Genomic DNA, 25627 nt, shown 5'->3' with positions numbered 1-25627 from the left:
AAAAAATATTATTTTCATCACGTTATCATTTCAAAAAACATATACATCCCACAAAGTGTTGACTTCATTCATCAGAGAAATAACCTGGCCACTTAAGCATCCCTCTGTAAATTATGAACATTGGTTTTTGAAAATAAAAGATTGCCAAAAATCATTTTCTTATAATGCTGGCAGATCTTACAATCCATAGATATTTCAAAGTGTGCCTTCGGGGATGTGCTTTACATTGAAAGCCCCAGAGGTCTTTGACTCCAGGAAGCTGGCCTGACTCCCAGGGTGCTTTGTGATGCCATCTTCCCTACCTCTGTGCTGCAGTTTTTGACATTAACAACTGTTTGGTTAACGTGTAATTCTCCTGTTGAGGAAGAATCACTAAACTCTTTTAGGACAGATTAAAAAAATTTCAAATTTCAAAAAATGAAATCAGATATGATTTCCCCATATCTTATATACAGTGATCACTGTTAATTTGTAAATGTTCTTTTAGAGCAATCCAGCAAGATAACATGTTGAACAACAACAAAAACACTTTGACATTATTGCAATTTGGACTATTAAAATATACAGTAAGAATTTTTAACTGCTGAAATAAAATTTAATAGATGCATAATAAAAATAATGTAAAATGCTTCAAATATACCATCAGGAAATAAAGTGAGATTAAAATTCAAAATACTAACGTGTACTATAATATCTGCCACATGTGTCTGCTCATTTAAGGGTTACTCAGTGGCACTGGGTTTATAATAATCCATCTCAGCACTTAAAAGGAATAGCATCCAGGATTCTGAGCATTCAGAGAACCTGACACAGGCTGCCCTGTGTATTTCATACTCAATGATGATAGTTAGCATTCAAAACTTTATGAGCCTCAGAGTAGCCACAAATCACACACATCTCTCCTTTGGGCAGTTGCTAACTGAGCCCAGTTCCTTTCTATCTGTCCTGCATAGTCCAGGTAGCAAACTTCACTGAAGTTAATTTGAAGTTCAATTTAATAAGAATGAGCAGATAATTTGCAAGTAAGTATAATGAAAAGGCACACTCCCCCTGGAGAGTTCCCAGAACACTAAGAGACTCTTCACAAGAGGTAGTTCTACAAATTGGGTATGGCATGCCCACCAATTTTAGTTCTGCTGTTCATGAACACAATACAAAGTGAATACAGCAACATAGAAAAGCATTGGCTCTGCTCTCTATATAGTTTAAGGGAATACTCCAATTAATTAATCTAGAATTTATTTTAGTATGCAAATTTGCATTAGAATTACACTAGCAGGGATTGAGTGAGAAGAACCTGAAAACACCCATTCTAGCTAGCCCATGTGACTTACTTAAATTATAAATAAATTAATTTTACTACACATTTCTCTTTCAATAGTAGCACTTGTGGCTCAGAGGGAACATCACTATATTGAAAAATACAATAATGAACAGAAGGATTTAATCAGACAAACAGAATGCAAGGAAGGGTGTTTGGTTGCAAATGTGTCTAATTTAGTCACTTACCTTTCATTTCAATTCTGACGCTTCCAAGAGGCAGAAAATGCCACCAAAACAGACTGGACTGACAGTTTACACATGCTCATACTGAAGCATACCCTTTAAAAACATCATCATTAACACAATTAGCAAAAATAAACTGAGGAATATGGACAGTAGGAACATGAACGGCTATAACTCCGATTTGGATTTGGTAATCCCACTTTGTTTAAAAAAGAATGCGCCCCTCTCGCTCTCCCTTCTTCCTGGCATCCTGCAACTCTTTAGAGCAGGCTGCAGAGTAACGTGTCTTTCCCAATTAGACCTTCATTTTCCTACAAGTTTCTCACTGTTTCTGCAAGGAAAGACTCTTTTGACACCTTGGAAAAAATTGTGAACTCAAAATAACAACAACCTCTCTGGAGAGATTCCACCTCGATGGCCAGATTATGGCACACACTAACATTATGAATTTCTTCTCTCCCAAATCAGTTATTTCCAGAGCTGAGGCCTTCCAGAAGGACACATGGGCTTCTGTTGATAAGATATAATTTATGTGTGTTTCACTTGTTTCCTCTCAGTTGGAGACTTTGAAAAACAAACCAAAACATTCAGTTGGCATTTGCCCCTTCCTTTAGGTATCTTCAGCTTATGTTGATATTAATTTAAAGGCAGAGGCAGTCAATTAAAAACAAAGATATGCAAAAATAGCAACAACAACAACAACAACAACACAGCAATACGGAGCCTGCCATTCGCGTGCTAATTAGAATGACAATGTCAAAGGTCTCCTAGCTGAACACTTGAGGCCACAGGAATAGCCAACCTAGTTTTCAACTTACTCTTTTTCTCCAAGTGGTGGGAGAACCTAGCTATATTCTATCATTCTCATCTGCAATCTATGCGTCTAAACATGTACCAAAGAGTCAGTCTTAGAAATAATCTGTACAGAAAAGCTATACAAGAGTACAAAATTGGAAATGTGAATTTTGAGACAGCAACACAAAATTGAAAAATGAAAATTTGTATCAAATTATGGATTGTCTTCTCATGGGTTTCTCAGAACATTTATTTGACAATTCACTTGTATTTGAAATACACTTATTTCAATGAAGGTCAGGTAAACATAAGAATTTTTTTCTTTTTAAGAGTAAAAGAAAACAAAATCTGAAAAGAAAATAATAGTCATTAATAGAAAATCTATCTACCATCTGTCAATCATATATCTATCATCTATCTATCCATCTATCATCTATCATTTATCAATATATATCATCTATCTCTATCATCTACTCATCTATCATCTGTCTATTTATCTTCTATCTATCTATAAATCAATCTAACCATATATCATCTATAAATATATATCACCTATATATCATCTATCATCTATCTATCCATGTATCTCACATCTATCATCTATCTATTCACTTATGTGTCATCTATCTATCATCTGTCTCTACAGTCTGTCTATCTGTGTGTGGGCTAGGATAAGCAGAAGAGTTTGGATATATACATTTTGAACTGGAAAAGTGTTTCTCACTAAAATTGCTCTGTTCTGTTCATGACAACAACAGATCTGTCTTCTTGATACAGTGTACTACATGACAACAGTACCAATTTTATGTGAACAGACACCAACTTTCTGAAACAATAAGCACCTTCATTAAAAATGTTAATGTTTTATGTTGGACTTGGCATTAACAACATTTCTTAAAGGAAATCTTGTTAATATGTACAGAAAAAAATTTAATTATTTCCATTTATAAATGAAAGAGAGATTAAATAACCCAAGAGTCTGGTTTAGCACACATGGTTAATGAAATTATGAAATATATATAAAGAAACATAGCTGACTTAGTGAAACAATTCCTTCATAGTGGAGGCCTAAAATTTAATTAGCTCCCACCCAAGCTTGAATCTTATTTTTAAAAAATCCTGATTATTGAGAAAGACTAAAGTCCTTCTATGTCACTAATGCATCGTTGGTCAGTTTACTAGACTATTAAATTGTGCAGTGACAGCATTTTAAGACAAAGCTCAATAGAGGACAAGGTCAAAGTTTGGGATATTTTCTAGTTAATATGCCCTGTGTACATCATGAAGACAAGAAAAGATTAGAATAAAGAAGACTCGTAGAAGGCAAATGATGTCAGTAAGTTTGAATTTAAGGAGAAATGTGTACCTCAATGATGGTAGGGGAGTTAAAAACTTTCTCTCAGGTCCTGGTTTATTTATAGCAGCCATGCTGAAACAGGAAATCTTTTCAGTTTACCCAATTATGAATGTAGGGATTCAATAGGAAAAGGGCTGTGTTGAAAGTCAGTGAGCAGAAGCCAGAAGTTATACTCATCCTGCAATACAAAGAACAGTCCAGCAGGCTCCACGATGCTTTCAATTGGCTCACTAGACACCCTTCCCAAAACGATACTCTTATAATTACACACAATAAATGAACATCAAGTACCTCAGACACCTTTGTTGTTGTTGCTGTCAACTGAATGAATGTAAAAGCTACAATGTAAACCTGGAGAAGTGAAAGCTTATTTAGTTTAAAAATTTACCAGGAATCTCTTCACTATTTAAAAATTAATATGTCATCAATATAACAACTCTCATGATATGAGTCACCAACATAACCCACCTGTATTAATATAGAAATGTGTCTTCATAGTCATGCAGCTTCTACATGTAGGTACAGGCAGCTGACTACCTCGTTAGTCCCCCTATTAACCACACACATGAGCATTTGCTTACAGTGATACACAGAACTTTCTAATAATAGCATTGTTTATATTATCCTTTAAACTATAACTATGGGGTTATTCTTATTTTTAAAGTTCTGTTGTATGACCTGTGCTAAATTATCTAACTAGATTATTTTATCTATGAATTCATTTCAGGACAGCAAAACAAGTCCTTTATGAATATGTGTTGATGGTCCATATCTGAGATCCTGGTAGAAGTACATTTTCTCACACATATAACTATAACAAAATGATAAGTTAAATGATTTGGGGATGAAATGACAATCCTACAATATCAAACTCCACGAGGAGAGCTATTTGAGTGAAGAGAAAGCAGATGAAAGATTGCCCTTTAACCCCATCCCCAAGTCTTGCATCGAGTTTTCACTATGTATGTTACATACAAAGCACAGCTACGGGTGTTAGAGTCACCAAGACAAACAAGTTAGACATGATCTATGTCATCACAGATTTCCCTTTAAAAATGAGTAGGAGAAATTAATTTAAAAGAAAATGCCTTTAAGAAGCTTCGAGAAATGGGCTCCAAACAATGCATTGTGAAATAAGAGACTGGCTTCCAATTTGGCCCTAAGTCTCTTCTTCTGCCTGGTGTCTTTTTTTTTTCCCACCCTGTATCATAGTTCATGGGAGCTTCCACTTCACTTCACATTTGACTTTGTCTTAAAGAGAAGCTGACCTACCAACACGCTAAGCTACCAGAAGGAAACTACGCCTTGGGCTTCACGCTGCTCCCTCATGGGTGCCAGTATAACACTTTCACAGCAGAGCCTCAGCTATCACTGTTTATGGAGGAGAAAGTACTCACAGAGACAAGCACTGTCTCCCTGCAGGAACAGGGTAGGCACTTGAGAGGTGTAAAAATAAACTCTCGCTCTCCCTTTCCATATTCTGACAGAACACTGCTGTGAACTTCAGACCCATTAAACAGAGCTCAGATCCAAGGTCAGTTGTTTATGATTGGAACCTTCCCAAATCTTCAGTGTCTCTGAGTCTTAGTTTTCCAAACAGGGGAAACAGAAAACCTTAGGGAATTGTGCAAAATAATTTCCCAGAAGCACACACAAGACAGAGCACACTAGCAGGTCAGCATGCGCTGCTGCCGTTCCCAGCTCAAGGGCTGAAGAGCTAGGTTTTCATAGGTAGGAGCACACGCTTTAACTACTGTGTATGTGATTTGGCCATTACTAACAAATCTTGTGTCATGTGGGCTACCTCAAAAGCAGGAGGAGAGAAAAAGGATTCAGTAAGAAAGCAAATCTCGTGATATATTAAATTCAACTGTTGAACCAAACCGAAACAATCATCATTAGAAATAAAATGGACCAACGTCAAAAGGCAGGAAGTGCTTCTTAGGGAACATAATGTGGATTACTTATGAGAGAAACATTCACTTGCTGGCTCAGTATTCTCTAAGTATTGCAGAGAATTCCTTCACCCACATGTCCTCACAAATATTAACACAAAAGCACATATTTTTAAAAAATGATACTCAGAGTCCTAAAATAGCCTTAAGAATAAGGTTAATAACCCCTTGTTCTTCCTGTGGAGCAATACTGCATGTCATCTATAGCAACTACATATCACCAAATTTTATGGCTTATCTTTATATTACATTTAAATAAGACCATGTTTTGATTTTACTATAAAAGCACCACAACAAGGCTAATGTTTATTTCTCATTTTAATTTCTAAATATTTCTTGGTGAATTCATTCATCTCAGCCAACTGTTTGTTCATTCTAGGTGCCACCTTTAGGAGATTTCAACTCCCAGACTATTTCCTGTTAGCCATCAACACTCATTTCACGGCAAAGCTTGCATGGTGCACTACAGAGTCTGACCGAGGGATGGTTTAACAGTTTATGGGGCAGAAGAGGTACAAGTTGGAATTGGGTCATGGGGAGACACAACCCAGTAGAAAGAGCAGCTCAGAGGGTTGCAACAGTGCTGGAGGAAAACGTAAATGGTGGGCTGCTGACCCCTGAGCACAGAGGAATCCAGTGGACAGAGCACCAGGGAAGTAGGAGCAATCACCTGGGCTAAGTGGGTGTAGCTACTTGGTGTCCTTTCTCCTCCTTCTGTGCTGAGAACAAAGGAAAGGTGAAGTTTCTGTTAACCGGGCACCAAGTAGGCAATTCTTCACAGAGAAAGGCCCCCAGTAACTAAAACCAGGGTCAATCTCAGAACACAAACACCAAAATGAGAAATCTGATGGTAGACCTGACTATTACAAGTTAAAGATGGTCCCAGGGACTGACTGCCTAGGTGAAGATGAAAATGTTCCTGAGATATAGGAGAGTCAGCGGGTAGCAATTTGAGATAAAGAATAAAAAAAAATACGAACATTAACTAATGGGTATCTACTTACAGTTAGGGTACATCATGGGTAGTACAGGACAGCTGTGGCAGAGGAGGGAAAGAGGTCTAGGTACAAGTAAACATTGCCTATCCTCCCCTACACACACACACACACACACCACACGGGGGAAGCCAGGGGGATGAACTCCCATGCTGATCTGCATTGATCTTCATGAAAGATATAAAGTAAAAGCTCAATGTAATTATATACTAGACACATTCTAAGTAGGATGAAAATCACAGTTCATAAAACTGCTGGTGAACTAAGCCAAGACAGACATGGCCTAGCTGTCTGCCACCAGCCATGTGCAGTCATAGCTCTTGAGTGAAGTTCAAAGACTAATTATAGATAAGTGCGTTAAACTCCACAAGTGGTGATTTCACAGTATTTAGCAAGATAATCTACTTAGCCATCATGTTCCTTAAGAAAAAAAAATTAGGTATGCTTTTACAAAATATGGTGCTGCAAATACCAGTTCACAAGTGAATTTCACTGAAAAGTCATACTCGAAATATTTACTTAGGCTATGTCAGAAGATCATGAATAAATACAGTTGTCAGTTACAGAACAGTTTATCATTTCTGTATGATTTCATTTATTTATCTGTACGAAAACAACAAGGGGAGGTTAAGCAGTTGGTGAATAGCCAGACACCTAGAAAATGTGCAACTTGGGACCTAAGAGCAATTCCATTGCACAGAGGCACTGCCTTTTACATCTCCTAAGAACATTTTTATAGAAAATGCAATATTCTACTTTCACCTAGTACTTTGCAAGGAATCAAATGCATGGAGAGGGATTGATAATACCTGAGCACGTGAATAATTAAATAAATAAGTAAATCATTTATGCAGTATCTCGTTCATGTCTATAGTAGCAGACTATATAGCATGGCCTACCATTTCCCCAGAAAGCCAACAGGCAAAAGCTGAATCAATAAAACACATGAAAGCCTTGCAGTAAAGCAGTGTTGACTACAAGTGTCTTGGTCTTACACCCACTTTGGGTGTTAGACAAGAAAATGTACAGTAAGTTCTGATGGGAAAGCAAGGCTTGTATATAAAACTAAAATCTAATGGTCAAGGCTCTGGAGTTAAATCAGATTTAAAATCTGATATCTGACATATACAGAGCTCAAGATTCCATCTCATTTTGTGTGTGCTTTACACATGGTGTCACAGGTCATCCTAACCAAAGTGCTATATACATAGATATCTAGAACTTATACAGAAGTTCTATTACCAGCCTGTATTCACATTTGTAGGACAAAAGCTCAGGAACATCAGGCCTCTCACCCAAATCATCAGAGGAAGTCTGACTCACAAGTCGTCCACAACACAACAGGGAGTGAGCAGGGTTAATACAGATGAGTCAACACAACAGGAAGTGAGCAGGGTTAATACAGATGAGTCTTGTCCTATGAGGTCAACCAGATGCCTACAGTGCCTTCTGTACTAGGGACCTCCGAGCAGTGCTTGCAGGCTTTCTTTAAAGGTCTGTGTCTTTTTTAATAACCCCATCACTTCATCAAAAGGAAGAATATAGCCAGAAATGGTGGTGCATGCCTTTAATCCCAGCACTCAGGAGGCAGAGGTAATGGAATTTTGTGAGTTTAAAGCCAGATTGGTCTTCATGGTGAGTTCTACATTAGCCAGGGTAACATGGTAAGACTTTGTATCAATAAAGGAGAGAAAAACAAAAAAACAAAAAACAAAACAGGACAAAAGACAGGAGACTCTGTTGGTCAAGATGGTCCATATACTCATCAAGATAAGCACAATTGCAAATTTTGGTTTTGGCATGTATCAGCTAGGTATTTTTGAGCAAGAAACATGATCTCACTGAGCTTTGTATTTTGGGGATATAAAAGTGGAATCATAAGTATACCTTTAAAAAAACTGAGGTGACATTGGACAGTTCTCAGCTACCCCACATTATGCTCCATAAGGTATTTTGATTTTAGAGTAGGGAGAAGCCACCACTGGTGTCCACTAGGCAGAAGCTCGTTGTCATAGTTAGTCATACACAGAACAGCTTCCACAACAATAAACACTATTTAGCCCAAATTGTCAATATGCACAATAAATTAAGAGAGTATACATTTATAGTATGCCTGAGGTAACATTAGTTATGAGTAAGTGGTCACCTATTGGTACGGTCATATACACAAAATTACTGAAATAATCACAGCTTTCAATACTAAATTAATCTACTTCTGCTTCAGAGAAAGAAAAAGTTCCTCTCAAATTATGTTTGACTCTTCTTGTGAATTATTTTTTCTGGTTATTTAATCACTTGAAACATCACTTAATTTTAAATGACATTTAAAACAATAGGTAATTTAATCTAGCATTCTGGTGTTGAAGCAGGTATCACAGCAGGTTGATAATACCCACTGGAAACAGTGGAGACTGCTCCAGTAACAAAAGGGTTAATTGTGGAGCATCCCTAACAACCAGTCTCCTTGGATAGGAAATGCCCTGTCACATTGCTTTAAGAAAACAGGGACAGGAATGCTTTATTTACTTTCCTTGTTCAATTGCTCTCAGATGTTTCTGGGCCAAAGTTTTTTTGTTTTGTTCTAAAAGTATCAGTCCTAGAAACTGGACTGTTATCTGGGAAAATGTTTGGAAAGAATGGTGATCAGGGAGAAAGAAATGTCAACAGAGCAGAGAGTTCCCATGTTCAACAGAGTAAACAGCTACAAAGCAGCACATTCCATACTTTGGGGTTCAACAACAAGCTACTGCTGTGCATCCAGCACTCTGCTAGATACAAGCTTCTCTATAAGCACTAGAGAAGCTCAGACAGCAAGGGACTCTGCAAGTGGCTTCTCTGCTCTTTCATTTCTGCTCTCAGAAGTTAGTATAAGGTTGGTAAAATGACTGAGGGAAAGAGCACTAGCCTAGCATGCACAAGTCCTTGCACTTCATAGCATCATCAACACCCCCCCCCCACACACACACACAGGCACAAGCACACACACACACACACACACACACACACACACACACACATTCATGTGCACATACACAAGAAGCTAGTGTTGGTTACTGTGGGATGTTCTGTATGATGAGTGTGTTGCTCTGATTGGGTAATAAATAAAACACTGATTGGCCAGTAGCCAGGCAGGAAGTATAGGTGGGACAAAGAGAAGAGAATTGGGGGAAGTGGAAGGCTGAGGCAGGGAGACCTGTAGCCACCTCCATGACAAGCAAGATGTAAGGTAACGGTAAACCACGAGCCACATGGCAACTTATAGATTAATAAAAATGGGTTAATTTAAGATAAAAGAAGTAGATAACAAGAAGCCTGCCATGGCCATACAGTTTATAAGTAATATAAGTGTCTTAGTGATTATTTTATATGTGGGGTGTGGGACTGTGGGGGCTTGGTGGCACCTGGAGAGAAGCTCTCCAATTACAGTTGGAACTATGTCAAAATTTGTAATTTGCATTTCTATTTCTGAGAAAATCATGTCTGAGAAAATTAGAGAAACTTTTGTATGTTACTTTAGGTGGGTTTTCAAATTGTTGCTCTTTCAGGAATTTCATCCAATGTTTCTGATGATATTAATCCTTCCTTCTGCCACCTCTCCCCTCTCACTAAACATCCAACTTATGTCATTCCATGTATTTGGTTCTTTATTTATTTATTAAACATTCAAAAGCAACTGTGCTCTCCAATTTGAGTTAACCAAGACAATTCAGTGCTTGGATATATGGTCTTCGAAGTGGATTTTTAAAGCTTAATTTCAAATGTAGTTGCTTCTATTTTATAAAATTCACTTTTTTGCATATTGATCTTGTAGTTTGCAACTCTGATGAATTCATAAACTGTAAGAGTTCATGCTGGGAAAAAAAAGAGTTCACACTGGAGAGAAGGCCCTTAGAATATTCTATATAAATCATCTGCCAGCAGACATAGTTTTACTTTTCCAATTTGGATGTCATTTTCTTCCTCTACCTAAAATCCTCGGTCAGTACCCAAATTATAATATTCATCAGAAGCAGCCAGGTAATTGATAATGTGTTGGTCCCAGCATTAAGAGAAAAGCCACTTGCTAGCATCTGGCTGAAGTCTTGCCTCAACCACTCATGGTCCATCAATGTTCTTCAGTTGGCAAGTTCCCTCTATGCCTAATTTGCTGCTACAGTGATTCAGTCACAAAGTCAAGCCATTCTGAATACCACTCAGTAGCAATGTTATATATGTTTGATATAGTGTTAGATTTTCCTAACAAAAATTTTGTTTAAAATTTTGCATCCATATTTGTAAAAAATATTGGAGTTTTGTTTTACTTGAATAGTTGTCTAACCTTGATTGAGAATAGTAAACGTAAACAGTAACAATTGTTGATGCATATGTGGAAAAACTGGCATCTTCATGGAGGCTGACTAGAATATACAATGGTATAGTCTTTTGGAAAACAAAATAGCAGGCTTTCGAAATGTTGGTTGTAATATGACCTAGGAAACTCACTTTAGATGCATGTCTAAAAAAAATCTGAAAACACATATTCACTCAAACACTTGTTTATTAATGCTTATAGTGTCATTATTCATAGTAGCTAAAAATGCAAAAACAACTCAAAGTCAACCAATTGATGAATAGATTAACAAAAAAAATGACATATTTAAACACAACAAGAATTAATCAGCCATAAAAATAGCTAAAGTACTCACGGCACAATATTAACACATTATGCTAAGTGAAAGAAGCCACATACAAACAACACATAATGCATGATTTCAATTATAAAGAATGTTCTAAGCAGGGAAATACAGAGTCAGAAAGCAGTTGCCAGGGACTGGGCAGATGAGAAAATGGAGTAAGTAGGTTGAGTTAGAGAGTTGCGTTTGAGGTGATGAACATACCCAGGAATTAAACAGGATAACCACTGAACAATTTTGTAATTATCCTAAAATCCCCTGAACACTATAAAAAACAAACACTATAAAATGTGACTTGGTTTAGGTCACACACATGCACAGGAACCTTATTTTCAAGGACCATGATATTTAAAATTCAAAGTAGCATTTCTTTTACTTCTAACTCAACCTACTTTAACAAATAAAAACCTTCTGCTGAAAGAATTTCAGTGACTTACTGAACATTACAGTTACATTAAATTCAGATACAAATATTGTGTAGACCTGGACTGCTTTCCACAAAGTTGAATGAAAACCAAAAAGAACTACTTCCTTGATTCCATCTACCTCCTGTAAGATGATTTTTATGTCATTTTTGAAGTTAATTTTTTAACAAATATCATTTGATTTCCCCTTACCTAGAGATGAGGCAAGAAACTCTAAGTGTCCATCATTTGTCTCCATAAAAAGATCAGTAAACTGAGAGGACATCAGATCTGCTTCATGAAGCCCTAATTCTTCTCATCAGATGGATGGCAAAAGCTCTTCAAAAGACATAATTGTTTTTTATCCAATCTCTCCTCAGGTTAGTTCTCATTTTCTCCCCCACCTACCTTTCCCTCTCCTACATACCTCCACACTTTCCTTCCCTCCTTTCCAAAGTAGCAGTCTGGCTTTCCTAGCAGCCATCTCTTCTTATGATTGACAGAATGGAAACATAGCCAACATTTCAACAATCTGAAATCTATAGACAAATTTTGAAAAGAATATCTTAGTTTTTTTAAAAGAATGACTACAGAAAATAAACTGTAGGAAAAACTCCAATCTAATGAAGTCTGCACACAGAGAAGAAACTTATCATCTAGAATAGAGGGGTGGTCTGGGAGGAATGAACACATCTATGAATTTCTATATGAGCTTATTTGTAAGGTGAACCATTTCCTTCCCTGACCCAAACAAAGGAACTTCTGTAGTAGGAGAAGAAGGGCATCTTCAAAATATTTGCATTTTGTATCTGGATCTGTAGCAGGAGTCTTCTACCTACTGTATGTTTTCTCAGATAGATAGATAGATGGATGGATGGATGGATGGATGGATGGATGGATGGATGGATGGATCCATAATTTTTTTAACATGACAATTCTATATTGAGTAAAGAGACAGCTGTTCACATAATCATATGGCTTCATGGTTTCCCAAGAAGCATACACTAGAGACAAATGCACACAAAGAACTACAATGAATGGTTTAGTTCTAGAACAATGAATTTGAAAAGAAATGATATAGTACAATATACTTCGACCCAGTTATCCTATTTGAAGAGACTATGTAAATACAGTCAATCACACCACAGTGTCACCAATGATTCCCCCAGATGTTTCTTTCAGCTAGAGAGTAAATAGTTCCAAATGGCAACAGGATTCAGAATGCCTGTGGTGTTGAGGCAGGGTGAAGAAAATGGACTTTTGCGGGGAATGCTTATCCTCATATAAAGATAAAAAACAGCATACCATCCAGGGAACAAAGAGAAACTCACTATGTAAATCAGGCTTGTCTTGAACAAGTGCTGGGATTAGAGGGATGCACCTCCACAACCGGCTTAACAGTTTATTCTTACATATACCATCTGTTACACTGGAGAAGGTAGAAGATGCTCTGTCCGCATTACAGCTAAAGACAATTTACAGAGTAGGCTTGATGGAGGAGGAAGAGGAGGAGGAGAGGGGAGGGAGGAGGAGGAAGAGACGGATGGGAGAGAGGAAGTTAATATTTTTTTATACAAGACACAGTAAAACTTGAAGCATTTGCAGAGCAAGCTGGCATTAGTCCTTAAAATATCTTTTCAGAAATAACTGACTTTGAGACTGCCATTGACTACTTCAAGTAGCTACTGTCTTCTTCCCATTGTTGAAGGCTTCTTGTACCTGCAGAAGATTAAACAATCATTTGTAGCTGTGCTCTGCACCTCTGTTCTGATCAGAATTGAGATAGATCTGTAGTTAATGCTAACAAAAGGCCCATTTCCCTTCAGTTTATAATTCCCTCTATCTCCATTTTTCATATCTACTTCTAATTAAAAATCTGATTATCTTTCAGAGTCTCTCGAGGTCCCTGTTTCCTTTAAAAGAATTGCTAGATGAGGCCTGAGCTTTAAACTGTCTGCACCATCCACAGAAGGATTCTTGTGTATTCTGAGGGAAACCAGAGCCACGGAATCACAAAAACAGTCTTTGCTCTGTGTCCACGAAGCCAAGGAAGTCAAGCACTGACTTCCTTTACTTCCATAGATAATTGTGGTCAAGGCCCAAAGAAATCATTGTTTCCCCCTAGACCTTCCCTACCCAACCAACTCTCTCTGCCTTCTTTCTCTCACTTTAGAAAACAAGCAGGCAATTAAAAACAACAACAAACAACAATGAAAAAACACAATAAAAGAGAAAAAGCACAACACACACACACACACACACACACACACACACACACACACACACACACTATGAAATACAAAATCAGAAACGGGGATATACAAGCAAAAGACCAATAAGATTAAAAAATGCCCCAAACCAAGCAATAGTTTTGAGAATATTTTGAATGAAAGAACATTTTCAAAAAAAATAAAAGCAATCAAGCAAACAAACAGTAACAACAATAAGAGTAGAAATCACTGAGTATGTTCCATACACTTCGGCCCACCGAAGGCGAAGAGGATCAGAAAACATGATCACAGGGTCAGGCCTGTGCAAAGGGGGCTTAGGCCTATTGCCAGGCAATGATAGAGGGACTATCTAAAAAGAGTTATATGGATAGTCATTTTTCCAAGGCAAAGCATAAGTATTATCATCATATTGACAGTATTTAAAGGTATATGCTTAGTTGCAAACCTGCTGCAAATGCTGTTTTGCAAACACAGAATTTCTTTTCTTGTTATTTCATTTCAGTTGTTGTTTTACCGCAACACCCACTAGAATGTTCTAACATCAGCCTCCTCTCCTCTTCCTCTCTTTCTTCTGCCTCTGATAGTCCTCACTGTGCCTAAAAACATTCAGTGGGGATCAAATAGAAAAACGCTGTTTGTATTATTTTCCCTACTTGATGAATTTATTGTATGAATTCATACACATGTGGAATGCAACTGTTTACACATGGGGTCACAGGAAAGTAAGGTTCCATTACTAATGGAGATGCTGCAAAGTGTTTGGCTGAGGATACAGGATATAATATCCTTGCTGAAGGCAGCAAAGTGGGATGCCCTTCCCCCTAGGATATATAAAGGAAAAAAGTGGCATGGCTCATTAACAGGGCTCTTACTGTTAAACACAAGCTGTAGAAGACTAATGTAGAGTTTGTATCTGCCCAAGATAGCTGTATTTGAACAGAAGTTTTCTTTATTTACTGAATAGTTTAGAAAGAAAAGGTTATCCTCATGCACCATGTATAATGTTCTGCAAATTGCTGACTAAATAAATATCTATATAATGAATTATGGCATCCATACATCAGGCACCATTGCAGTTTTATTTTAGCGAAAATAGTACTGGACAAAATACATGTCATTTCCCTTGCCCTGATGAATAATATAGCAATATGGTAATCAGCAGTTTTCATTTGCTAGCTCTGCAGAAGAGTAGGAAATGGAGGAATTTAGACTTGGTTATGGTATTTAGTCAGGAATCATTCCAAAACCTATCATCTGAGCTTACGATACATTTAAAGTCTTCTTGTTGGTAGAACACTCAGACCGTGAAAAGGAAAAAAGGCTCCAAGCGATAAATCATTTCAAATGTTTTGTCATCATAAGACTCACAATGAAGCTAACAGCCCGGAGAGATTTAATTCTGAGAAACAAGGAATTGTGACCATCGTTAAAATGAATCCATGTATGCCATGTGACCATTAGATCAATACTATAATTCCCACAGTTCTCCTGTTAGTCACTTGCAGCAAAGAAAATGCCATTCCATTGCTCCTCTCCTTCAGAAAACAAAAATGTTAGACTGCTTTTTCAGTTAAAAAATAAAACTTTTGGCCGGAAGGTGGTGGTGCATGCCTTTATTCCCAGCACTCAGGAGGCAGAGCCAGGCAGGTCTCTGTGAGTTCAAGGCCAAAGCTACACAGGGAAACCCTGTCTCAAAAAACATAAATAAATAAATAAATAAACAAACAAACAAACAAATAAATAAATAAATAAATAAAAACTTTTATTCCTTGCTCCCCAATGTATTGTGTATTGCAATTGCCTGATTTACAAATATTAAAATATTAGTTAGCCATCATGTCTCAAAAACAATTTTGCATTTTGAAAGAGCTGGTGCCATAAATTTCTTAGAAAAACACATTCAGGATCATTAATTTTACATGAATTTGACTAACAATTTTTTATGTAATCTAATTTTCATTAGAGATTATCATGTGGAAGATATTCATAAGTACTTGACTGCAGATAGATTTTTACCATGAGGTACATACCCACATAAAAACCTGATTACAGAATCAGATATTAAATCTCATTTGATTCCAACTTCGGCTATATTCACTTTAGAGAACAATTCCCTATATTCACTTTAGAGAACAATTCCCATTGAGGTTTGTTTGGGCATTTAATGTGCATTCTGTACTACTGAAATTAACCATAAAAAATGTATGACCAAAGGAGCTTTGTTGAGCACACACTACTGCATTTTAAGAAAAGACTTCCAATTTGAATCTGAAGAAGTAGGTATACATTACTTGCATGTGCTGCTCATTAAATGATGGAGATCTATTTTGATTTCAAATTAGATTCAGGAATCATGTGATGTGCTTAGCTATTCTAGTCCCATAGAACTGAGGAGACTCTTTAGTAAAATATAAACAACACCTAGCAAAAATTGGCCCAGAAAATTGTATTTATATATTTTTGCACACATATAAACATACATACACACACACACACACACACACACACACACACACACACACACATATATATATATATATATATATATATATATATATATATATATATATATATAACAATAATAAAAATGAGATTGGGAGAGGCATGGGAGGAATTGGAAGAAGTAGTAAGTGATGTGATTTTAATTAAAACTGAAAAAAAACTTAAAAAGAAAAAAGGGAGGAATTGTATAAACGACTCTGTACACATACAGCCTGGCACGTGGGTATATGTGTAACCAGTGAGATAGGTGTGACTTACATATGTTATATGTTTACAGAGGAAACATATAATTCTCCGATTGAATCTATTTTTATAATAAGATTTTTTAAGTTCAGATTTCAAAAGACATAGTACTGCGTTTGGGTTGAATGCATGGAAAAAATAGCTACATTAATGGTTAGAAATGAAATACTGCAAAATGGTGGTTCAGTATTGACTGAAAATGTATGTAGGTTTGTTCACAGTGCTGGTGGAGAAAAGCCTTTGGAAGGCTTCTGTATCACAGCTATACATTGATACTTAATAATAACAACTTTTAAACTAATGTTTTTCAATAATTTATATGATTAAAAGTTGTATTTTTAAAGGGCTTTAGAATGGTTTGTTAAACATTCAGGTAACATTTACTTAAAAGCTTTAAAAGATCTGATTTTGCTAGACATGGTAGCATATGCCTCAGAGACACAAGCAGGCAGATCTCTGTGAATTCAAGGCCAGCCTTGAAATCACAGTGAGTTCCAGGACAGTTAGGATTATGTAGAGATGTGGGGGGAGAGGGAAAGAGAGATTTCTCTGTAGTTTTATAGAAATAGTAAAATTTCTTGTTGATTTTTGATGCTAGGCATGGCTAAGTAAAACCAAAAATTTGTAAGGCTGACAAACAAATGGATCATAACAAATGCCATGCATAAATGATGACACAGATATAGCAATTAAAGAAAATATGAATCCTTGTAAGAGGAAAGGCTTACAAGCTTGTCTCTCAATGTACTTTTCTGTAATAGTTAAAATTCGCCTTGCTATTCATTTGAGTTTTAAATTTTTACATTAACATAGATTTTAGCATTATCTTTATTTGGAACTTTCTGTGAGAGGTCAGTGAAGTGTCTGACACTACATTTCTGGAAGAGCTACCTTATCTCCCTATAAAAACACTGTTCTCAACTTATACTTTCTAAAACAAGAGGGGTGGATTTGAAACACAAGGAGCACGATTCAACATCATCAGCATGTTTCGTGTTATTTTCCTGGACAGCAAGGAAATATAAAACTCACCCAAGTTTTCGAATATGTTTCCTTAGCTTAGCTGTTTGAACCCCGAGCAAGATACTGGTGGAAAACTAATACCGTATCACACCCTCTGTGGCTTTAAAGTTGTGTGCATCTTACACATGTGGGAGAGAAGAGCAAAGGCGCGTGTTCTGGGTTCCTTGCCTGTTATGAAAGGTCAGGTGGTGGAAAGTCTTCACACAGCTGCCATAAGCCAATTAAGCCTTTCTCGTGGCGCCACCTTAGCTTCTCCCCCTCTCCCAACAGACATTAAAAAATAAAAAAACTAATAACATCTCTGATTAATAGCATTCCTGTAGCCTATAGGTCTAGCCTTCTTCTTTAATTGTCCCATGACGATAATGGAAGGCCTTATTATTTTGTTTCTCTTGGGCATTTATTATGCTTGATGAGGAAAAGGTCATACCTTCTGTGGGAAAGAGCACAGTCCTCTGTTCTCTTCCAACATTAGGAAGTCAAATGGAAACTATGGCTACCTTTGTTCCACTGGCCCAATTAGAAAATGTTTTCACGTGATTGCTAAAATTCACTGCCTGCCGTCTGACAAGAATGAAGAGTGTAATTTGCTCAAGAGAAGAAGTTAATAGAAAGTGGGTCACATGCTGTGTGAGTAGACCTGCCACAGGTGAGTAGAAATGAATGGGCGGTAATGCAAATAATGGGTCTGGGTTGGGGGTGTGGTGTGTCTACTTCATTTTCTTTGGAAATGTACAGTATGTGACTTCCTTGTGCATGAACAAATGAAGCTTCTTTTTATTGTTTCAAAGGGGTAGCAACCCTTCCTACAGAAATGTTAGCCCCTCTCTGTCACTACTTTATTAGATTACTGAGATTCTGTTTTGGCTGGGTAAATCATTACCCTTTGTGATTAAGTGGAAATTAAAGTGCAAACAACATGGAAAAAGTTGATAAATATTATTCACTTTATTAAAACATACAGATAGATATTTCAAGAAAATATTTATTTCAGTTGTCTTTAATCTCTCCTGGATTATGTCAGACATTTTAACTCCAGATAAGAATCTGACCTTTTGTCAATAATAACCAAATACGTAATTTAAAGCCATGATAATCAAATGGAGACAAACAATGGAACCTAACCAAAGGTTTACATGGACTCTGGGTATTGTACAGCAGTTCCATTCAGAATTATTTCTAAACTATGTTTCCTCTAATATTTTCCATAAAAGAAAAGTTTGTTAAATTTACCATCTCAATTTTGTGAACAAGCCTAACAACTTAAATTTTTGTCCTGCTCAATCCAGATAAATTCCCAATATACTATTTCTCATATGAAATTTGTTATCAGGTACCCTTCTAATAGATTTTCTTTGCATTTTAATTAGCTTGTATTAAGTGTACTTTTCAATGGGGCTCAGTATGATACTTTAGCACATGCACACATCAAAATAGGATGATGAGAATTTCCTCTCCTCCTAAAGAGTTTATAGCAGGTTATTTGAGCCACAGATATCCCTATATGCTATGGAAAATACCAGGCCTTGTTACTTCTGCTTGAGTCTGGACATCTGTTTCATACTTTACTTCTGTCATCACCCCCATTTCTAATTCTATTTCAGGTATTAATTTTAATAAATGTTAATATCCAGGTAGACCATTTTATCCATGGTGAGACAGTCAGAGAAGTTAAAATGGCCCACTAGCAATTAACAGCCCACCAAATTGGGGAGGTCTTTATCTATAGAGTTGTTATGATTTCAAACCAATTATTTACCATAAATAACTGCTCAATGGCTGGTGACAACACAAAGAGATGGAAGAAATGATACCCTCCATCATCCTTTTGCAATTAGTGTTGATGTTGGGTAGTGAATCAGTTCTCTCTCCGGACATTTTTCAGTCTTTGATAAAGCGAGATGATCTGGATCATTTTTTAGATCATTACTTCTAGAACTGTAATGGGTTTGTATTAGTAAAGTTACCTTTTTTTCTGTTTGTCTCACTATAGGCTAAGAAATTGTGAAATGAAAATATCAAAGGGTCAATTCGGCCCAATGATAACAGCTGTACTGGGAACTCATGAGCAAGAGCTGTACCTCTTGATAAGTAATCAAGGAGCTCTCTGGTAATGGCACTTTTATTCTTAGAAACTAGTTCTACAGAAAATATTAGGTTACAGGTTTAAAATACAAGGAAGACCACACTAATTATAGTAACAATCCAGCCTTCTGATAGGTGGTTAAGAGCACCAGACAGGACAATGCTGAAACGAGTACCTCTACTGTCTTCCTATATGTCTTTTTTCATTTCTGCACATTATCCAGTTGAGAAAATAAGATACACATTTCAGATCCACTTAATTCTTTCCACAGTTCACTATGGATGTGTTTTGGGGATGATAATTATTTTTATTTATTTTCTCCACTACCTCTCTAGTGTCTAGTTCACTTGTTATCAACTGTCGGGGGGGGAGGGGAGTGGAACCTGTGCATGATGTGCATGCAATAACTGCCTCAGCTCTCTGATCACCAGTACTGCCAGCCCATCTCCATCTGTGATTTGTGCTCTGTTGTGTCTCCTTTTATGGTTGACAGATTTGCTTACTTTTTTAATTTTATGTATATCAATGCTTTATCTGCATGTATGCCTTTGTGCCAGAAGAGAGCATCATGTCCCATTATAGATGGTTGTGAGCTACCATGTGGTTGCTAGGAATTGAACTCATGACCTGGAAGAGCAGCCAATGTTCTTAACCACTGAGTTATCTCTCCAGCCTGATGGAATTGCTCTTTACCCAGCAGACTTTGTGGCTTTTGGGGGCTTGCTAGATTACATGTTGCTTTGTTGGGCCTGTTGTTGGGATCCAGTCCTCACCTATCATAGGTTCCCTTGAAAGGGGAAGTGAGGAACTGAGAAATGCTAGATAGGAAATATAGAAGTAGACAAAGAAAAGAGATAGACACACAGGATAGCTTTGGGAGAGCCCTGAGTCAATACCCAGCAGCCTTGAGTTTAATTAATGATGGGCTTTTTATACATCACCAAAGGGAGGGGCAAAAGACCTCCCCCCCCTTTCAAGATCAAGGCATAAAGTACCAACAAATGTAGACCCTTCAAAACACCTGATATCCACACCTTTGGCCAAATCATCCTAGAATGCAGCTGTGCTGAGCAAAACAAGCTCAGACTTTCTGACCTTGAGTAAGGCCTTACTAGGAAGCTTCTGTGGGCCCCCACATCCTTTCTATAATTCAAAAATTTTACCCCTGAGAAATAGGATCTCTTCATTTGAATCACAAGTTCACTTTGTATTAGGTCATTCTCATGAACATTCAGAAATACTGTAGTATCTCATTTTTAATAGTCTCTTTTTACTTTCTGTTCCTTATTCTTCTGTGTGAAGGGAATTCTATGTACTGTGTCTGAACTGAATCTTTCTATTCTCTCCTAGGCTCACAGTACTTGGCATTTGCTCCAAGTCCTGCACTGACTTCTTTAAAGTCACTAGACAAAATTCTCTGTGTCACATTGTCACCACCCCCAGTCTTAGAAATTGTCAATGGGTTTGTCTCAGCTTGGCCTAGCCCTTGTATCTGTGTCAACTCTAACTTCATTTGCTTACTGTCTTTCCCTACTTTGGTTCTTGCACCGTCAAAGGACATAAAAACCCAAGCCTTCGCACTTGGTGTCCCTCCCCCTCACATGTCCTCATTTCAGGGTTCTTTTCTATCTTACACAAGGATGGTTCCTTCTTGATTTTCAGTGGCAGTCTTCATAAGAACAAATTGTGAGATCCACAGGACACTCACCACTAATTAACATATAACTAAATTATCCATTGGTTTTCCAAAGTAATGTGAAATTCATAAGGTGAGAAATCATTTTATGGTTTTGATGAATTTCGCTTCAGTAGTTCCAGACTAGTGCAGTAGCTAGCACAAAGCAGGTTCTCAAAACACTGTTTCATCACATTTCTCATCTTGTGACCTCAAATGCCATATCCACAATAGATGTCTAGTATATATTGGGTAAGCTTCGGAGTTTATAACAACAGATAGAACATAAATACTTGAATGGTACAATTCTCTGTAAGTTTAAGAGGAATACTGACCTAAACTATCTTCATTTCTAAGAACTGCTTATTTAAAGCTTCACTTTTATTAGTATTACAATTTTCCCTAAAGTAAATAAAGACATTTGAAAAAATATAGTGTTTCATTTAGGATGTAGAGAAACTAACTCAAAATTTATAGTGCTCATCAAGATTTAGATAGACAACAAACCCTAGTTTGTTAGTTTAACATGTATGAACATCATATGTTTCTATCACTTGAAATAAAATTAACGAGAAGGAGTGGACAATATACACCACAATAGCAATGCCTAACATAAAGGCATAATAGATAGCAAATGTGCTGCTGAGTAATGAGTAAATAAATAATAAATAACCCTAATACCTGCTAAATTGATTTGCCTGGTAAATACAGTGTTTCAGGAGCTAATTAAATTTTTCATATAAAACACTCCATTCTTTTTTATATATATTAAGCATCTTGAAGTGCTAAGTCTTAAGATATCCACCCAAATCCACTGTCAGCACATTGCCTGAAGCACACACAACACAGACACATACACTCATACTCAAGCTTCCTTCTTACTTCTAGTGCCTCTTTATATTTATCATCATATATTTAGAATGTATAGTGACTGGTTCCATAAGAACATTTTCATTTAAATATACCATACTAGAACAATATTCTCCCCTGTATGCCAATATCTTCCCCACCACTTCCCGTTCATCCTCTTCCTTTCCCAAGAAACTCTTACTCATAATTTATAGGATAATTTGTATGTATGTATCTGTATAAAACCTAGGCTTCACAAAGGAGACAAAACATAGAATTCTTTTTTTCCCTCAGTCTGAGATATTTTGGTTAATATGATTCTAAATAGTTATTTTTCTTGTTACTCTGAGAAAATACCTAACAAAAGTAACTTAAGGAGGGAAGGAAGAGCTTCTGGTAGGTCACAATTCAAGGGTTCAGTCCACCATGGTAGGGAAATCACAGGAGCAGGAGCTTGAGGTGACAGTCACATTGCATCTGCAGTTAGAAAATGGAGATGAGTGCTGGTGCTCAGCCTGTTTTCACCTAATTTTTCAGTCTAGGAAGACCCTGCAAAGAGTAGTACTATATTTATAGTGACTCTTTCCACCTCAGTTAATATATGCTAGCAGCTCTCTCATAGACAAGTACAGAGGTTTGACTTCTAGATAATTGTAGATTCTGTCCTGAGGACAATCATGACCAGCACGAGTTGACCCTTTGGCAATTTGATATTCAACAAATCACTTGGAAGCTGTAACTTTCCAGCCTTCAGTCTCATGGTCCCATGGTTATCTTAGAATGCGAAATATGTTCAGTTCAACTTTAAAAGTACTCACTGTTTTGAACAGCTCTCCTCACTGTTCAAAATGTTAAGTACAGACTTTGTTCTGAAACCATTGTGAGTCTCTTGATAGCAATTGCCTATTCAATCTTACTATTATTTATTTTAAAACATTTTCATACTATATATTTGATCTCATTATTTCCTCTCCTGCAACATCTCTTAGATTCTCCCTACCTTCCTACATAATCAACGCCATGCTCACCCAATAAAAACAAAAACAAAAAAATGGAGATCAAAACAAAGCAACAGAAAATCAGTAAAATAAAAAATACCCCCCAAAAATGAAAATGTGCACCTCAAAACAAAACAGAACATGGAGATTATTTTTTTTGTTGGTCAACTTCTCCTGAGCATAGGGCCTACCCTGGATTGTCATTGATATACCCAGTGACACACCATTGGAGAAAACTAACTTTCCCTTTCACCACTGGCATCAATTGCAAATAACATCTGGATTTTGCTTTTGTTTTGTTTTGCTTGTGTTTCACTATGTACTGACATCATACAATGGTATAAAGTAAATATTACTATCAAAAATAGAGAAATGGGGCTAGTCAAGGAAAAATTCAATCCAAAGGAAACTGAAACCCAGCAGTGAAAAAATCAAATTCTTCTGGTCTACGTTAGGAATCTGAGATTCATGATGTAATTATCAAGGCTCCAAAGGGCCTAGGTAGCACTTGCTGTCCAAGCCTGTGTTCTGCAACATCTATCACTATTCTCTTGACCCAGTTCCACTCTATGTTTGCAATTTTCCTCAGTGGATGTCCCAGAATCTTGACACCTACAGCATCCTAGAGTCCCCACTGAAAGTCAGGCTTCAACTTCACAACTTCCATCTGGCTCTCCTTGTAGACATTCCTCAATGTGTGCAGCAAAGCTGCTGCAAGTTGCCCAACGTCAGTGGCTTTAAGAACTCCTTTATTCTTGTATCATTCATTCTTGTATCATTCATTCTTGTGAAACCCATACCTCCTGAACTATGTTTAAGTTCTGTTGACAATTAGATATGTAGCCTGACTCTCTTGGGCCACACTGTAACATCCCCGGTGTGTTGATCTTGTAAAAATACCTCCCTTAACATTTTTTTAAAGCATGAATCCCCTAACCGACCTTATCTGTTTATCCTCTTGCCTTACAAATGCATTTTCATCAGGAGTCTCATTCTTGGTGCATGTTTCTTATCGCTCAGCACTAAACAGAATTTTCTCTTTAATGACATCAGTCTCATGAACAGTTACAGCTGCCTGCTCAGTCCATTGTTGCAACTTTAAATTCCTTTCTGTGCCAAGAGGCATATTCTTTTATCTTTTCTTTCTTTTTATTATAGTTCTCTCACTGTAGACCTGGGTCAGAACCAATGAGAAGTAGCCATGCTAACACCTAAAAGTTCTCTTGTTTTGTAATTTCATCCACCAAAAATAATGAGTTCATTGCTCTTGAGTTCAATTTAATTCAAACTCACAGGATGTGGGTTGGATGTAGCCAGGGTCTTCTCCAGAACATAACATGAATGGCCTGATTCCTAGTTCCTAAAGAGCACCTGTTCGCCTCCTGAAATATCATAAGCTGGGCCTCTATTGCCTATATTTCTCTTGGCTATCTGTTTTTCCAAACCCTACAAGAGTGGACTGTTAAGCTCAGGTTACAGCATTTGAGGGTATCCTAACTTGTACAATCCTCCAACAAACACTTCCAAAGGCCCAAGCTCCACACAGTCAGGTTTATCATAGTAGTAACCCCAGATTTTGGCACCAATTTTATGCTGCTATGACAAAACATCAGACCAAAGCAACTTCAGAAAGGAAGGGTTTATTCGGGATCACAGTTCAATTATACATTCCATCATATGAAGGTGCCATGGTGTCTGGAGCTAGAGGTAACAAGTCACATTACATTCATAATCAGGATGTAGAAAGAGCTCAATGCTAGTACTTAGCATGCTCTCTGATTTTAAGGTAGGTTTTCACATCCAATTAGCTGAACCAAAGGTTTCCATCACAGACATTCCAAAGAGTTATATCTCTAAATAATTCTAGATCCTGTTCAGTATACAGCAGTAACTACCAAAGAATGATCCAATGGCATCCAGATATTACTGCTTGAGAATACATGATTGCCTTCTTCTTTATAATTGAATAAAACAATTGTATAAATGTACCACATTTTCCTTATCTACTAAACTATACACACCTGTGCTGATTCATTACTTGTTTCTGTGGACAGTACTGCATGGTTTTGCACTTATCTCTTTAGTATGCTGGCTTACAGTCCTTTGGGTATGCATTGAGGATTGGTATAATCAAGTCATATGGTAGTTCCACTTTTAGTTTTTGTAGGGACTACCGTATTGATTTCCATAATGAATGATTTGCATAATTAGCAGCAATGTAAGAGTGTTCCTTCCCTGGATCTTTGCCATCACTTGGTTGTTATTTACACATCAACATTTTTGTGCATGGTGATGTGGTCTTTGTAAGGGTCTATAAACCTGTAGAACTGATGAA

At 37.0% G+C, this 25627-nt stretch overlaps 1 protein-coding gene across 27 annotated transcripts in view; it reads right to left on the bottom strand.

The window, feature by feature from the left end:
- Nrxn1 (neurexin 1) overlaps nt 1-25627 on the bottom strand; it is a 1060385-nt gene that overhangs the window by 982253 nt on the left and 52505 nt on the right. Inside the window, exon 3 of one of the 27 annotated variants that reach the window (XM_036170803.1) lies at nt 13340-13404. The exons of the other annotated variants lie outside the window; for them this stretch is intronic. Within the exon in view, the coding sequence (XP_036026696.1) occupies nt 13355-13404 (50 nt within the window). The 3' untranslated portion in view covers nt 13340-13354. Of the gene's footprint in view, nt 1-13339; nt 13405-25627 lie in introns of those variants that run through there. 27 annotated transcript variants of the gene reach the window in all.

Source organism: Onychomys torridus, chromosome 21 (genome assembly GCF_903995425.1).
Source record: "Onychomys torridus chromosome 21, mOncTor1.1, whole genome shotgun sequence".
NCBI classification, from domain to species: Eukaryota; Metazoa; Chordata; class Mammalia; order Rodentia; family Cricetidae; genus Onychomys; species Onychomys torridus.
The sequence above is the reverse complement of the archived record's forward strand: the minus strand, read 5'-3'. Positions and strand labels throughout refer to the sequence as shown.